Here is a 14,990-nt window from a genome sequence, read left to right on the forward strand (position 1 = left end):
CAAAATCTGCATTAAGACCATCCTAGAATTATAATTCAGCCATTTATTACACATGAAATGAAAACCAGGTCAGGTGTTCGTTATTGTGTTATGATGTTCAGCCAACAGGTGAAGGTCAAACAACCTTCTGTTGAACCCATGCCTTGTTTTGTTACCCAGAATGTTCCAAATGCATATGACTTGACGCTCTCTCTTGTTGTCTCCTCTTGCCAAAGGTACTGAGAGGCAGGACTGTCCCTAGGCAAAATCATGAAGTAGGTGAAACTTGTTTTTATTCCCTATCCTTTTGCAGTGACAGTCTCACCTTAGATTCTTTCTACTTCCCGTCCCCAAGTGCCTATTCCCATTGCTCATTGCTTTGGATTTACCCTGTTTTCCCAGAGGCTCATACCGTTTCTTATTGTCCAGTCCCTCTTTGATTGTATAATTTTCTTGCTCAAAAATGTTCAGTGGCTCCCCAAGAGGAGCCAGGCAGTCAAGATGGTCCCTCTTTTCCATTGGAGTCTTATTTCCCACAGCTCCCCTCCAGTGTTCTACTGCCCTTTTTATTTACACACTGTTTTCCATTCAATTCCTTTTGCTTGAGCAGGCCTTCACCACTGATCTCCATTCGTGGAAATCCGAATCATCTTTCAAGGCTCCACTCAGCTGTACCTCCTCCAACTATCTTCCCTAATCACCCCCAGCCTCTCTCCTCCACACCTCATCTGTACCACTCATATGACACTTAACACTTCTACCTTTGTATTATAATATTTATGTGTATGTCTTACTCCAGGCACTGTGCTGGGTCTTTTATAAACATAATCTCATTTAAATTTCACAACAATCTCATGAGGTAGGTGTTACTCTACCATTTAACAGCTAAAGAAACTGAGGCTCAAGTAGGTTAAATAATTTGCCCAAGGCCACATTGCTAGAAAGTAACAGAGCAAAGACCTAAACCCAGATCCAAAACATACATTCTTCCCACTGAACCATGTTGCCATTTTTTAGATCTTTCCCATCTTTTGAAAGATGGATGGAGTTGTAAACTGGAGGAAGAGGCCAACTTAGCCTTTCTAATGGTCAAATATGTATTCAACAAATAGAATGTATTAGTAAGTACTGTATTCCTAGGTAGAACTGATTGGTTAATGACAGTCCATGAGGAATTCAATTAAAATATGAAAGAAAATAAAAAATCCGTACCTAGAGTTGCCAAAATAAACAAAGCATAAGAAGACAATGTTCAAGAAAATTTGTAATTCAAGAAAGGCTAGATAGCATTGGATTTGAGCACTACTGGGAAATAAGTACAAGAAAAAGAAGTAAATGTAGGGTTGACTAGGAAAGGCTTCTGATAAGTCCGCTAGGATTTTAACCATTTGGGGTGGTTAGGAGACTGAAGCTCTCCTAATCACTCTTAATCTCTCGTGAGATTAAGATTAACTGACAATATCTCTATTGAGTATGAAGTCTATTTTTGTCATTCTGCCCTGGTGTGGCATCTTGGGTAAGTTAGGGGAAAGAAGCTTAGTGCTTTCAAGAGAGAAGTCTCATCCCAAATGGACTGCTTTTAAACTATCCTCAATAGCACCCGGGACCAGGGAGTTTCAGCTCACCTAGACCTCTCTATTCTGGGAAGTCTTTAAGCGAGGACCTTCCTCTTGCCAGTCACAGGGCAGAGGCCCCACCCCTGGAAAGAATTTAAACTTTGGATCTCTATGTGTTTTGCACCAGAGGCAAAAATAAATAAATAAATAAAAATTTGCCTTTGTTTCTGCTCTTTTATTCTTATCTCATTTGCCATTCCCCTCTACTTGTCATATTATCTGTTGTCTATTTCTTTAACCTAAGATACAGTTATCATTAAACATGTGTTCTCAGTGCTCCTCTATTAACTCCTGAGTCATTCAGTGTGGTTTGCAATCTCCATTTGAATTTATGCATGCTTGCTGTATGCTAATCCCATTCATATTTGGCTCTACAGGTTTGTTCCTCATACCAATCTTAGTAATAATTTAAAACTTATTATTTAGGAAAAATAATGCATATAATCTAAGCTTGACTGTAGCATGTCATACTGGACTTCAGGTCCTGCCCTAGAAAGCCAGAGGATTTATGTTTCAGTTAGGTGTTAAATCTGAGGAATTCAGCAAGCCTAACAGGAAAACCACCTTCATCCAACTGGAAGAAACTCAAAAACAAAAGCTGTTTTTTCTTTTCTTTAAAGTTTTAATGATTTTTCTTATTCTCTAAAAAAAAGTCCTCAACAATCATTTGCATTTTTTGTCTTTTAATTTTGAAATAGTTATAGATTAACAGAAATTACAAAAGAAATGAGAAGGGAGGTTTTGTATAGTCCTCACCTCATTTCACCCAATGGTTACATCTTTCATAATTATAGGGATCTAACAAAGCCAGGGAATTGACATTGGTCTAATTCACTTTTAAATTTCAAAAGAGGAAAAAAACAATACACCCTAAAGACAACCTAATTATTTTTAAATTTCATTCTATATTCTCTTTCTGCTCACACTAAGTGATAACCAGGTTGGCAATCCTGGAAAACAAAGGGTGGTCTGCTCATAGGACCACAGAGAAAGTCCCCCCACATCTTTAGAGGTGATCCTCAACTCTCATTCAATTCCTAGGTCAAGATTACAGCAGAGCCCACATCTGAAGGCTTTGGCTGGAATCAGGTTCTGCCACCAAACATGTGACCTTGAGCAAGTCATTTGACCTCTCCAAGCTTCAGGGTTTTCAAATATAATAAAATGGAGAAAATATTCTCCTGCCTACTTCATAGGGTTTTGTGAGGATCAAGTGTGATGATGTGTAGGAAGGGATGAGGTAAGCTGTGCATCAGCAATCATGAAAGTTTCTATTCTTTTCTCAAAATATTGCCAGTTACCAAAGTGTAGTTTTTCAGAGGTAGTTTTCTACTTAGAAACAGAATAAAACCACTTCCTTATTAGCCACCAGGCCAAGAATTTCCATCAAGTGTAAATGACCTTCCTTTCCTACCACTCTTAGTAGGACAGGTACTAGCAGTGTGTTGGACAAGCACTCCCTGACTCATTACCTACATACCCCTGAGGCATGCGATCTATTTTAAAATAAATATTTCTTAACATTTTCTTCTAAAAGGTCCAATGCATTTTAAGGAGCTTTTATTTTCTCACCGCAGGATTCAGCCTTACTTTTTTTTTTTTTTTTTTTTTTCTTGCGCCATGAGATGTATATACAATAGGTGGTTTTGACAATAGTGAGAAATTGATGGTTTATGAAGTAGAAATGGAAGTCCTCCAAGCTGCATTGTGCCTTGGTTTGTCTGGATGTATAATATAAACTCCCCAACTCACTGGTGGATTCCGGTGTATGGATAGTAAAAATGCTTGTCTTGTCAATGGAGAAATATGTAGGAGAAAATAAACTTAAATCAAGGAAAGGAAAGATAAAAGTCTTTGTGTGCAGTGAAAGTTTGGGCCACCACAATAAAAATGTTAAGATCTGTTTTCTCTCCTCTCCCTCTTCTATGCAGGCTGGCATGGCTCTGACCTATGACCCCACAGCTGCCATACAAAATGGGTAAGTAGCCCACATTTTCTCTACTCTAATTGCTAAGATGTCTCTGAGCTCTGAAATCAGTACTGAAGAAAAAATGTTCAAATCTGTTTTTTGTTTTAAATCTCTAAACCAAAATGATAAACCAAACATTTCTCACCACTGTATTTTTTTCTGTGCCCATGAGGGACTGACTTCAGAGCCTCTCCCATGTCACCCCGTCTCCCAGTGCCTCTGCCCATATTAAACTCTCTGTGTTCTCTCTGGAACTGTCCTTACTTATTACAAACCGAAAGGGGAAAGAGTGAAGTTTCAGCTCCCAGTCTGAGCAGCCAAAGGTGAACTCTGGGCGGTGCCATGTTTGAGGCAGTGAGGACTGCCTGGTAGACAGGGAACATTTCTCCCTTCTCCTGCAGGTCACCACCTCTGTGCCCTGTTGCCATAGACTGAGATATATCTCTTTATCTTAGATCACCGCTATGCGATGTGTCTTTATCTGTGTCTTCTATTAACAGTTCAGTGTTGGATTCTTTGAACTATTTCAACAATTACAAAATGGTTCACTCTCTTTTTGCCACATATTCGATACTACAATAATGAATATTTCCCTCATGAAACCAATTTTATTTAAGATGTTGAGGATACCCATTGATTTCATCTACTCTCTTCTGATACAGAACGTATGTCCATCAATCCATCCCCACCTTCAATACCTTCCTGTACAATGTGCACTGACCATTCCTTTCAGCCTACAGATATACTCACATCTCTCCCTTCTTTTCACAGGTCTACAATTTCAGTCTTCTATACATGCTGTCTTCTTCTCTAATTAATCCCATTAAAGTATGAAGTCTGGTCTCAAACTTTACTGGAGTTTCCCTTGCTGATGCCCTCAATGATCTCTGAATTTTCCATTTGCAACTGTAACTTTTTGAGCCTTTTATTTGAAATCTTGACTCATTTGGCATATTTTTAACCCATTTATACCTTCCTGAGATTTCTCATTTGGATCCCACAACTCCTTCCTTTGCTGATCCTCTTTGCTTCCAACTCTTGGTGATCATTCAGTATCTTCTTATTACACCTCTTCTGCCCACTTTTGCTCATCTTTCTCAGAGCTTAGTCTTTTTTCATTGTCTTCTCTCTGGTGATCTCATCCACTGCTCTCGCTCTTAGGAACTGAAGACTCCCAGGTCTGGTCTTCAAGTTCATAACCAGATGCACAACTTTATAACCTGTTTCTAACAGCTTATTAGGTGTAGCTACTGGATATCTTTATATGTCCCAAATAGGTCATTACCCTTATCAACTCGTCATAATATAAACCAAACTAATGCAAATGAAAAATAAGTATCAAATTGTTTCTTTTTTTAATTCACTCTAAAGTAATTTAGACTGTTAACTCCAGTTCTCTGTTTTTTTTCTCTTCTCCAAAATTCTTCATGATCAAATTGGTCGTTTTATTCGATATATCTTTGAACTATAGCTTCATCACTCAGCCCGTTCACCTGCTACTTGTTGAGTTCATTCATTCACCATTCTCTACCTATGCTAAACTTTTACCTACCTCTACTATAACTCTCCTCCAAACCATTTCCCATTGTTTTTTCAATAATTGTTCAAAAGCAAAATATGATCTTAGGAGTCATCTACCTGCCAGATTTGAAGTATTTGGTGGACTTTACTATGTGCAGGACAAAATTAGAGCTTCCAAGAATGGCACGAAAAGAACTACATGGTTTGGTTCTGAAACTGAACTGGACCTTCTGTGATTCTCAGAATATCTCACACAATTTTACTTCTCCGTGTCTTGTTGTTCATGGGAGTCTGTCTGCCTGGGTCTCAGGCATGATAATCTCTCTCTCTCTCAATATCTACCTCTCTCTCTCTTTCCTCTCTCCCTCCTCCTCTCCCTCCTCCTCCCCCTCCCTCTCTCCCTCCCTTTCTTCTTCACTCCCTCCCTTCTTTTCCTTTTTTCTTTCTTTCTCTCTTTCTATGTATACAGCTCTCATTTAAAGAACAACATCACTTCATACCTGGCAAAGCTTGTTACACAATTAGTCATAAGAGAAGCAGTATAAGCAGTGGTTAAGTGTGCAGACTCCAGAACCAGCCTGCCCAAGTACGCATCCAAAGGCTGTCATTCACCAGAAGTGGGCAAGTTGTTTGTCTTCCTCTTCTGTGAAGGAGGAGACAATAGTAACAGTACCTTTTCCTAAGACTTGGTAAGGATTAAAGGCACCCTGAATGGTATAATGTAATCATTAGTGTAAATGCGGATGCTACCATTGCAGTATATTTGATGTTCCCATGATACATTTGAGTCTTTTTATCATGCATCCATTAACCCTGGCATTTATTTCCCTACTGGACTATTAATGAAGGCAGTTCCCATGTCTTATTCATCTTTATAGACTGTTTAACCTAGCATTGTGCATGCCAAGTCAGAAATAGAAATGTAACTGATGACATCTGTTTGGCTCCAGCAAGTTGGCATTAGAACCATTTCCCTTCCCAACACCAACCCACTGTGTCCCCATGTAATGCCTTAATCTGATTCTCCTTAAATACAACCTCTAGTTTCACTCAAAACATCCAAACTGCCCATGACTTTCTCATATCCTAGATTAAGAATAAAGTTTTGGAAGCCTTAGACTATCCATTGTGACAAGAAGATAATCATGTTATATAGTAAAATTGAAAAGAAAGAGAAGATAGTAGCTAATTAATATTATTCATTTCATACTTCATATAGATGATTTTAAAAATGTTTTGCTCATCCTTGGTTTTATTATCTATTTAGAAAATGTGCAAAAAAAAGAAACTAGTAGAATAATCATTTCTATGCATGTAAGATATCAAAATAACCACAAATATATTATTAATGTCCTGTCCCTTGAGTAAACATTAGTGCACGCCTTTTAAGAGTTATAAAATCTGATTTAGATAAGTTAGTCTATTGAGGAATCTAGCATGAATCCAGAATAAAGTATTTTATTCCCTATTCATTTTGCTGCATTCCATCTAGCAGTTAAACCTTCCTCAGAGAACAGTAACCGAACAAAGAGAGAAATATTTATTACCGTAGGAATGAAAACTGGTCCCGTTTTACATAGAACAAATGATAGCCAATGATACAGTTGCAACTCATTCGTACTCAGTTAATATTACTAAACACTTCATGCTGACTCAATTGAGTTCAACAAACTCTTTTTCTTTAGAGTATCTATCTATTGCTCTATTTAAAATCATTTTGATGATATATGTTTGAAAAAATAAAATTTTTGCATCATATCAAGGACAATGGACATGTAGACAATTCTAGTATAAGATATAATGGAAAGGTATTGTGATAGAATCATGGAGTAGTATGAGATTTAGATATAGATTAATTTTTATATGTATAAAATATTTCTGAAAGGGTACACAAGAAAAGGTGAGAGCAGTTCTCAAGGGAAAGCCAGTGGAAATAGGAGTGATAGGAACTTAATTTTCACTGTTTATGTTTTTGTATTCTTTTCAAAAAGAAAAAGAATTAAGGCCAAAAGACCACAGAGAATAGGCATTCTAACAAGGGATTAGAAAGCTTCTTCGTGGGACATGGCACTGTCTTTTTTTCTTGTAGATGCCCCATGTCATAGCTAGAGTACGTATTTGATGATTCCATGGTGTCCCGTAGCTATATACTCAGCCATAGTGCTTTCTGAGTATCATAAGCAAATGCATGCCTGGGTTCTCACTAGTAGCTACACAAACTGTATGAAGAGTTAAATGTTCTGAATTTTATACCCCCCACATTAACAAGCAATATGAAGCTCAAATAAATACTCCCACACTTAGCTTGGGTTTTAGCCAATGAAAAACATACATTTGTAAATGTTGACCATGGTGAATCTATGCTGTTTGTGTTCGGGCAATAGAAAATGTCAGTTTTGTCATCTGCTTGGATCTATCCAAAATATTACTTTAAAAAATATTACTTTCAAATATGAGTGTGGGAGGTGAATTACCCATCCCTCTATTCAAAACCTCATCTTCCCTGCGCCTTTTTACTGGGGCACACGATGCTGTGTAGAAGGCTCTTGGATCATCTTATTTGAATAATATGCATTCTTGGAAGAGATATGGAAAAGAATGTGTCCTATAGCATTGGTTTGCCGGCTATTTTATATGGGCATTTGATAGTAAGTAATGCAGAAACCTTATCTTATTACACTAGCACAGAAATGGAATGTGAAGGGTACATTGGCATTACAATAAAAATGACCAATAACTTATTAATCTTATGCTACAGCGTTACCCTGAGGACAGTATTCACGGTTCTGACTCACAGTGTTGCCTGTAGACAGAAAAGACAAGCCAGTGCTGTTTATTTCAGTGTGCAAATAGGATTTGGTGTGATTTTCTACTGTAAAACACATTCTACCCTAGAGTTATTGATATATTCATGTTACTTTTATTGTCAGCGCACTAAGATTTCCCCATATTCCTACTGACTGCCAAATCCCCTGAAGATGACTTTTCTACAGGCAGGATAATGTGCTGTTAGAGACCTAGACTTGCATTTTCTGGACTTGTAGAGGCCCCTTGCTTTAAATGCCAAAGAACCAAGTAACTCTTTGCATTCCTTTAAAATATTACATTTTTGAATGCCCCAGCTTAGAGTTCCATAGACAGACCATACTTAGTTACCTTGTTTTAGCCCAGTGGTTCTCAACCTTCTGGCCCTTTAAATACAGTCCCTCATGTTGTGACCCAACCATAAAATTATTTTCCTTGCTACTTCATAACTGTAATGTTGCTACTGTTATGAATCGTCATGTAAATATCTGATATGCAGGATGGTCTTAGGCGACCTCTGTGAAAGGGCCGTTCGACCGCCAATGAGGTCGCGACCCACAGGTTGAGAACCGCTGTTTGAGCCACTTTGGCATTTGGTATTTTGTTCATGTGAAACCTCTCTGGAAGTAACTCGTTCATATTCCTAAGGCAGGGTTTCTCTGCCTCAGCACTATTGACATTGTGATCAGATAAGTGGTAGTGAGGGAGCTGGCCTGTGCCTTGTAGGATGTTTAGCAGCACTGCAGACCTCTACATATTAGGCGCTGGTAGCAGCCACCCCCTCCCAACCTAGTTGTGACAACCAAAAATGTCTCTAGATCCTGCCAAGGGTCCCCTGGGGAGCAAAGCCACTTCCAAATTAGAACCACTGGGCACAGTATGAAAGGAATGCTTGTCATACACAAAATGTTATGTGAATTTTAGCCAAGAAATATCTCGTAAGAGAGTCAACTGTTCCCAGGAAAATAGTTTGTCAGAGAATTCATTCCCAGTATTCTCTACTAGCCTTTGCAAAGCAGAATGCATATGTAGCAAATACAAATAGCGTAAAGTCACATGGCTAGAATTATCTCTGTTTTGTTATTATGGCTAACAGGTTCTGCTGAGTTTCTCTTTCCTGTTCCCCAGGAACAGAACCTAGCTATGCTTGAAGTTTGATTTGTGTGTGTGTGTTTTTTAATGTGTTGGTTATATGAAAGTCATTTTAAATCATGACAGATAAATGGCAGGGACTGAGAAAGAAGAGTGAGGAGGTTGAGAAACTTATTCTGCAGTTTTCTTTTTGGAGCCTGGTCATATATATTTTCTTTTAGCTACTGTATCTCTAAGCCTTAGATGCAGTCACAGCCTCTCTTGTCAGGGTGTAAGCAAGGGTTTCCTTTAAATTCATCTGGTTTATGTTTGGACTTGGGCAGAGCTTCTAGCAGAATACCAGAATTAGGGGATCAAGACAGCGTGCTGGTCCGTTCTTCCCAGGATATTTTTGGGGAAGATATACTCTCTGACTTTAGCAGCAGTACTGGAACTTGTTAGGAAGCATGCAATACCATTCTTGTTGGATGGCTAGGATTAGAGCAGATAGAATAAAAATGCATTCAATTTACCCCCAAGGGTTCCCTTTGTTAGTATCAGTTTCCTTGGCTAGTTTCTTTATGTGTCTGCCCTCTGTTTTCCCCGTAGAATTTTCTGTAAACTCTGCCTATCAATCCAATCCTTATTGCTTTCCTTTTTAATACTCCATTTGGTACATTTTACAAAATAAACCAGCCACACTAAAATGCAATGTGCAGTGCGCTCCGTTGGTGTAAGAGGCTGAAACTGGGTTTTTAATGGAAGTTAATCAGCGCGTGGGGAATGGGAAGGACTGTGTGTGGAGTGGTCATTAGTGCCTCTCATGTCATTATGAGCCCGAAATACATCTTTCTGTTCAATGCCTCATACGTAAGAATTTTCAAAGGTAAGAGCTAAAGAAGATTTTTAAATGCAAACCATGATTTTTGTGGAAAAAGGACTGTTTTCCCTAGTTACTAAGACCTATGCATGCTTAGAAAGCATGTATTAGTTAAGTTTCCAGGAAGCATTTATAAATATGTGATGCTGGCCTATCTTCTCTGGGTTCTCCCCCTGTTTCCTACAGGTTTAGGGGCCCATCTTCTATTCTCCCACCATCTTGGCACTGGCCATCCTGTCCTGCAATCATTACTTATTTCCCAAGCTACCCTGTGTCCGTTGGTTCATTTAACCTATAGTTATGTATCTACTATGTCTCAGTCCCTGTTCTAGACAACAAAGTCAGTGTGTCCTCAACGTTCTTAAAGCTGTCAGACTAGAGGGGAAAATAGTCAATGCATGCATTGTATTAATCAGCTCGGCTTCTGTAGCAAAATACCACTGATTGGATGGCTCTAAACAACAGAAATTTATTTTCTCACAGTTCTGGAGGCTAGAAGTCTAAGATCAAGGTCTGGTAGATTGGCTTGTAGATGGCTGCCTTCTCACTGTGCCTTCACATGGCATTTCCTCCATGTATAGGTGTGTGTGTGTGTGGGGAGAGAGAGAGAGAGAGAGAGAGGGAGAGGGAGAGGGAGAGGGAGAGGGAGAGGGAGAGGGAGAGGGAGAGGGAGAGGGAGAGGGAGAGGGAGAGGGAGAGGGAGAGGGAGAGGGAGAGAGGGAGAGAGAAAGAAAAGAGAGAAGAGAGAGAGAGGGGAGAGAGAGAGGCGAGAGAGAGAGAGGAGAGAAAGGAGAGAGATCGAGAGAGAGGGAGAACTCAGTGTCTTTTCTTATAAGGACACTAATCCTTCCAGATCATGGCCCCACTCTCTTGAGCTCATTTAACCTTAATTGCTTCTTTAGAGGCTCCATCTCCAAATATAACCACACTGGGAGTTAGGATGTCAATATGAATTTTGGAGGGACACACACATTCAACCCATAAGCTACATCTAATTGGTTTCTAATTACTAGTTCAAATAGTGATAAGAGCAATGAAAAAAATCAGTTAGAGCAGTGGTTCTCAACCTTCCTAATGCCGCGACCCTTTAATATAGTTCCTCATGTTGTGACCCCAACCATAAAATTATTTTTGTTGCTACTTCATAACTGTAATTTTGCTACTGTTATGAATCATAATATAAATATCTGATATGCAGGATGTATTTTTATTGTTACAAATTGAACATAATTAAAGCATAGTGATTAATTACAAAAACAATATGTAATTATATATGTGTTTTCCGATGGTCTTAGGCGACCCCTGTGAAAGGGTCATTCAATCCCCAAAGGGGTCGCGACCCACAGGTTGAGAACCTCTGAGTTAGAGGAAAGAAGTAGAGAACAATGGGGACAGAGATGGTGGCTAAGACTTTAGCCACAGGCCTCTGTGAAGAAGTGAAAGTTGAGTGATATTAGTAATGAGTAAGAGGTAACCTTGGAGAGATTTAGGGATGTGAACATTCTAGTTGGAGGGAATTATAATAAGGTCAGTGATCCAAGATGGGAGTGAGAATGACAGGACCATGGGACAAAAGAAGGTTTGTACAGTTGGATCTAATTGGCTAGGGGGAGAGGAGTGAGAGAAAATATTAGAGAGGGCAGTAGATTCATTTTGCTAGCCAGTACTAGGAATTCAACTTTTATTCTCATTGCAATGGAAAGCTATTGGAGAGTTTTAGAATTCATATACAGATAAGATTTGATTTAAATGGCTAAATAGAGAAAATCTAAGGAATGTTTTAGAGTCTTCCCCATCTTTGGTACACATAGTATATGCTCAATAAATTTTTTTAAACATGGAAGTATGGATATTTTCTTACATAGTAACTGACTTCTTTTAAACATCACATTTATTAGGTATAATTTACATAGAATATGTATTCATTCTTTATAGTGTACAATTCTATGAGTTCTGGCAAACACATAGTCATTCAAGCACCAAACAATCAAGATATAGAAGAATTACATCATTTCCCCAAAATCCTTCCTGTGTTATTGTAGTCAACCCTTTCCCCCAACCCCAGCCTTTGGCATCCACTGATCTCTTTTCTGCCTTTATAGTTATGCATTTTCTATATTGTGATAAAAATGGAACTATAAAATATAGAGCCTTTTGAGTCTGACTTCTTTAGCATAATCCACTCAAGATTCATCATATTAAATGAATCAGTAGTTCTTTCCTTTTTATTGCTGAATAGCTGTCCAACATACAGATGTACCAGTTTGCTTATTGACTCAGTTAAAGGGTATTTGGCTTGTTTCCAGCCTTTGGGGAGTATCAATAAACCTGCTATAAACATTTGCATTAAGGATTTTGTGCAGACATATGTTTTCATTTATCTTTAGTTAATATCTACCAGTGGGGTTGTTGGGTTATATGTGATGTGCATGTTTAACTTTATAAGAAACTTCCAACCTGTTTTTCACAATGGCTGTACCATTCTGCATTTCCACCAGCAATGAACGAGAGTTGTACTTTCTCTCATTTCCTGCTAGCACTAGTATTGTCATTTTCTTATAAATAGCCCATTCTAATAGGTATGTAGTCAATAGATTTTTTTCAAACTGCACAACTATAAATTCAGAGGTCTGGTGGGTATGAATAGAAAGGATTAAATGTGTAAGGAATAATTTTTAGCTATATCTTAACCAAAATAATATGATGTTATAATCCTTCTTGAGAGCTAGTAAAATAAATTTGACACTATAGTTCCACAATACTTGCTTGGAGACTCTTATAGAATATCAGCTAAAGAATTTACTCCTTAAATGGCAACCTTGAAGTCTAGCCTTCCTATATTCAATGTGAGGTCTTGTGGTATGCATCCTTAGAAAGGTAACCCATGAGATTTTCTCTTTTAAAATATTGGGGACTCCTGGGGTGTGATGAAGCTTTTGTACCTAAAAGTCCAACCTCAGTCATACTTTTTTTTAAAATTAAAAGTAGTTGACTTTTACTAACAGTATGGCAAAGTAAAATAATGATTTCATTCTCCCTGATACACATTTTCCCAATATATCTTCCCATCAGTGAAATACTACATCATAGGCAACTCCATCATGGTTTCATCTGTCCTTAGTCTGGCCACTCCAGCATTTTACTTACCAGGGAGACATGAAGGAGGAAACATGATTTTAAATCTGGCTGAGGAATTTGAGCTTTGGGTACCTTGTGGACTCCAGGGCAATCACAGAGCGAAGATGGGTATGTCACTGATCTCAGTATCTAGAATCTATTCTTCAGTAGATCCCTAAGCTTCCTCTGATTTGTGAAGTCCTGATCTGCTCAGTATTGTTCTACAATTGTTCAATGAAGGGGCATGAAGGACTAGAAAACTCAATGCTTTTTACAGAGTCTACAGGAGTATATCACATACATCCAGAATCTCCACCAACACCATGACTGCATCTCTACCTAGACACCAATTGTCCACTTCCCTTTTCACAGAGAAAGTATTTAGCTTAGATCTTGCATGAGGGTATAGTCGCATACCTCACACAAGTTAGCCAGAACTCTTGGAGCTGATTCTGTTTCTTCAATGAAAAGATATAGATGCAATTTGTGTTTACGTAACACCGGCCTCCTTTAGAAAGCTTGGTACTATCATTTTGCCTTTCTTTCCAAAGAGCTTTAAAATGGCATCGCCTTTCCAAAACAAAACAGTGCCTGTTGCTTTTCTCCCCCTGTTGGTGAAAACACAGTTACACTCACTCACCCAGCATAAGAGATTTTGTGTGGACAATTTGATGAGATGACTCCACGTTGTCATGTCTGTTCAGAACGACTTATTTCTCTTAGTGGAATCCAATCCAACAAACCTCCTGGATGCTCCTGTTCAGAGTTGGTGGGCGAACGTGAGGGTGGAACTCTGTCTTCCCCAGAAGTGCTTGGTAGCATTTGCTGAGTGGCCAGGCATGCGGCAGCTGTATGAACCTTCTTCTTTTGTTGTTGTTTTCTGTTTGCAGATTTTATTCTTCACCGTACAGTATTGCAACCAACCGCATGATTCCACAGACATCTATCACGCCATTCATTGCTGCTTCCCCTGTCTCCACATACCAGGTATGTCCGATTCCCCACCCCTCAGGAGAGATCTCTCTTGCCAGTGATAATCGCCATAGAGGCCAAGACACAGTAGAACTTTTAAAAATTGCCCTCGCACACTTGACTCACGTCCTGATGTGGTAATACTCAAGTCACCAATTAGTCTACACTTTCAAGGGCCTGTTCGCATCTATTTCACTGAGTAGTAAAATCCACCATGCTTTTCATTCTTCTGAGAGAACACCTGCTGAGTTTTTCATCATTATGCTACTTCCCAGACAACGCTAGTACCGCTGTCTTTATTACCACTGAGAAATGATTTTGTTTGCTGTCTGTTATTTCGGTTGTCACGCTTCCTAGTGTGTCTTTTCTAAAAGCACATTTCTCGCATTCCCTGCCCTCACTCTGGCATGTTTTACCATTGTCATCTCATTTTGTCACAGTTGTCCTGTGTATCCATGTAAAACTACATGGACTGATGTTCAATCAGTTTCCCCAGGAAATAAGATTATCAAAGTGGTAAAGAGTGATTCCTCCTGTCTGTTCTGACTTCGTTCTCAGTTCCTAAAGAGCCCAAGGAGACCTCAGGGGTTCCACATGTTGAAACACAAGAAAATCCGAGAATCGGTGTGTGTCCTAAACCAGATGTTGTAGCCAGTTAACTCTATGTACACAGGTGGATTGCAATAGTCACACTTCTCCCTTAAAAAACGACTTCTTGTCTTATTTCTTTTGACTTATCAACTATGTGATATCACTCCCTGCTTCTCTTTCCCTCGTATTGTTCCTTAGACAGTTCTTAATTCTAAAAAGAAATCGCTATCCATGTAACATAGAGCCGCTAGTGTCATTTTTTAAAACTCTGGAGAAAGAGAAAAGAGCGAGAGAGAGAGAGAGAGAGTGCAAGAGCATGCACGCCATGTGTTTCTCTGTCTTGTGCAGATGGTGGGGGTGGGGGTTTTACAATGGTAACTCCGATGCTGCTGACTGCTACTAATTCAGTTAAGCGTCACCTTATTCAGCCACTACATACTTCATCTCGGGATGCCCCAGTTGTCAGAGC

At 39.0% G+C, this 14,990-nt stretch overlaps 1 protein-coding gene across 11 annotated transcripts in view; it reads left to right on the forward strand.

Annotated features, from left to right (window-relative positions):
* The window catches only part of RBMS3 (RNA binding motif single stranded interacting protein 3), a 623,837-nt gene that overhangs the window by 498,895 nt on the left and 109,952 nt on the right, over window positions 1–14,990 (forward strand). For 6 of the 11 annotated variants that reach the window (XM_036332820.1, XM_036332827.1, XM_036332828.1 and 3 more), the window contains exons 8-10: window positions 216–254; window positions 3,527–3,573; window positions 13,849–13,945. In XM_036332820.1, the coding sequence (XP_036188713.1) occupies window positions 216–254; window positions 3,527–3,573; window positions 13,849–13,945 (183 nt within the window). The remainder of the gene's footprint in view (window positions 1–215; window positions 255–3,526; window positions 3,574–13,848; window positions 13,946–14,990) is intronic. The other 5 variants (XM_036332824.1, XM_036332830.1, XM_036332825.1 and 2 more) reach the window with 1 other exon arrangement.

Source organism: Myotis myotis, unplaced genomic scaffold, assembly GCF_014108235.1.
Source record: "Myotis myotis isolate mMyoMyo1 unplaced genomic scaffold, mMyoMyo1.p scaffold_m19_p_13, whole genome shotgun sequence".
In the NCBI taxonomy this organism is placed as follows: Eukaryota; Metazoa; Chordata; class Mammalia; order Chiroptera; family Vespertilionidae; genus Myotis; species Myotis myotis.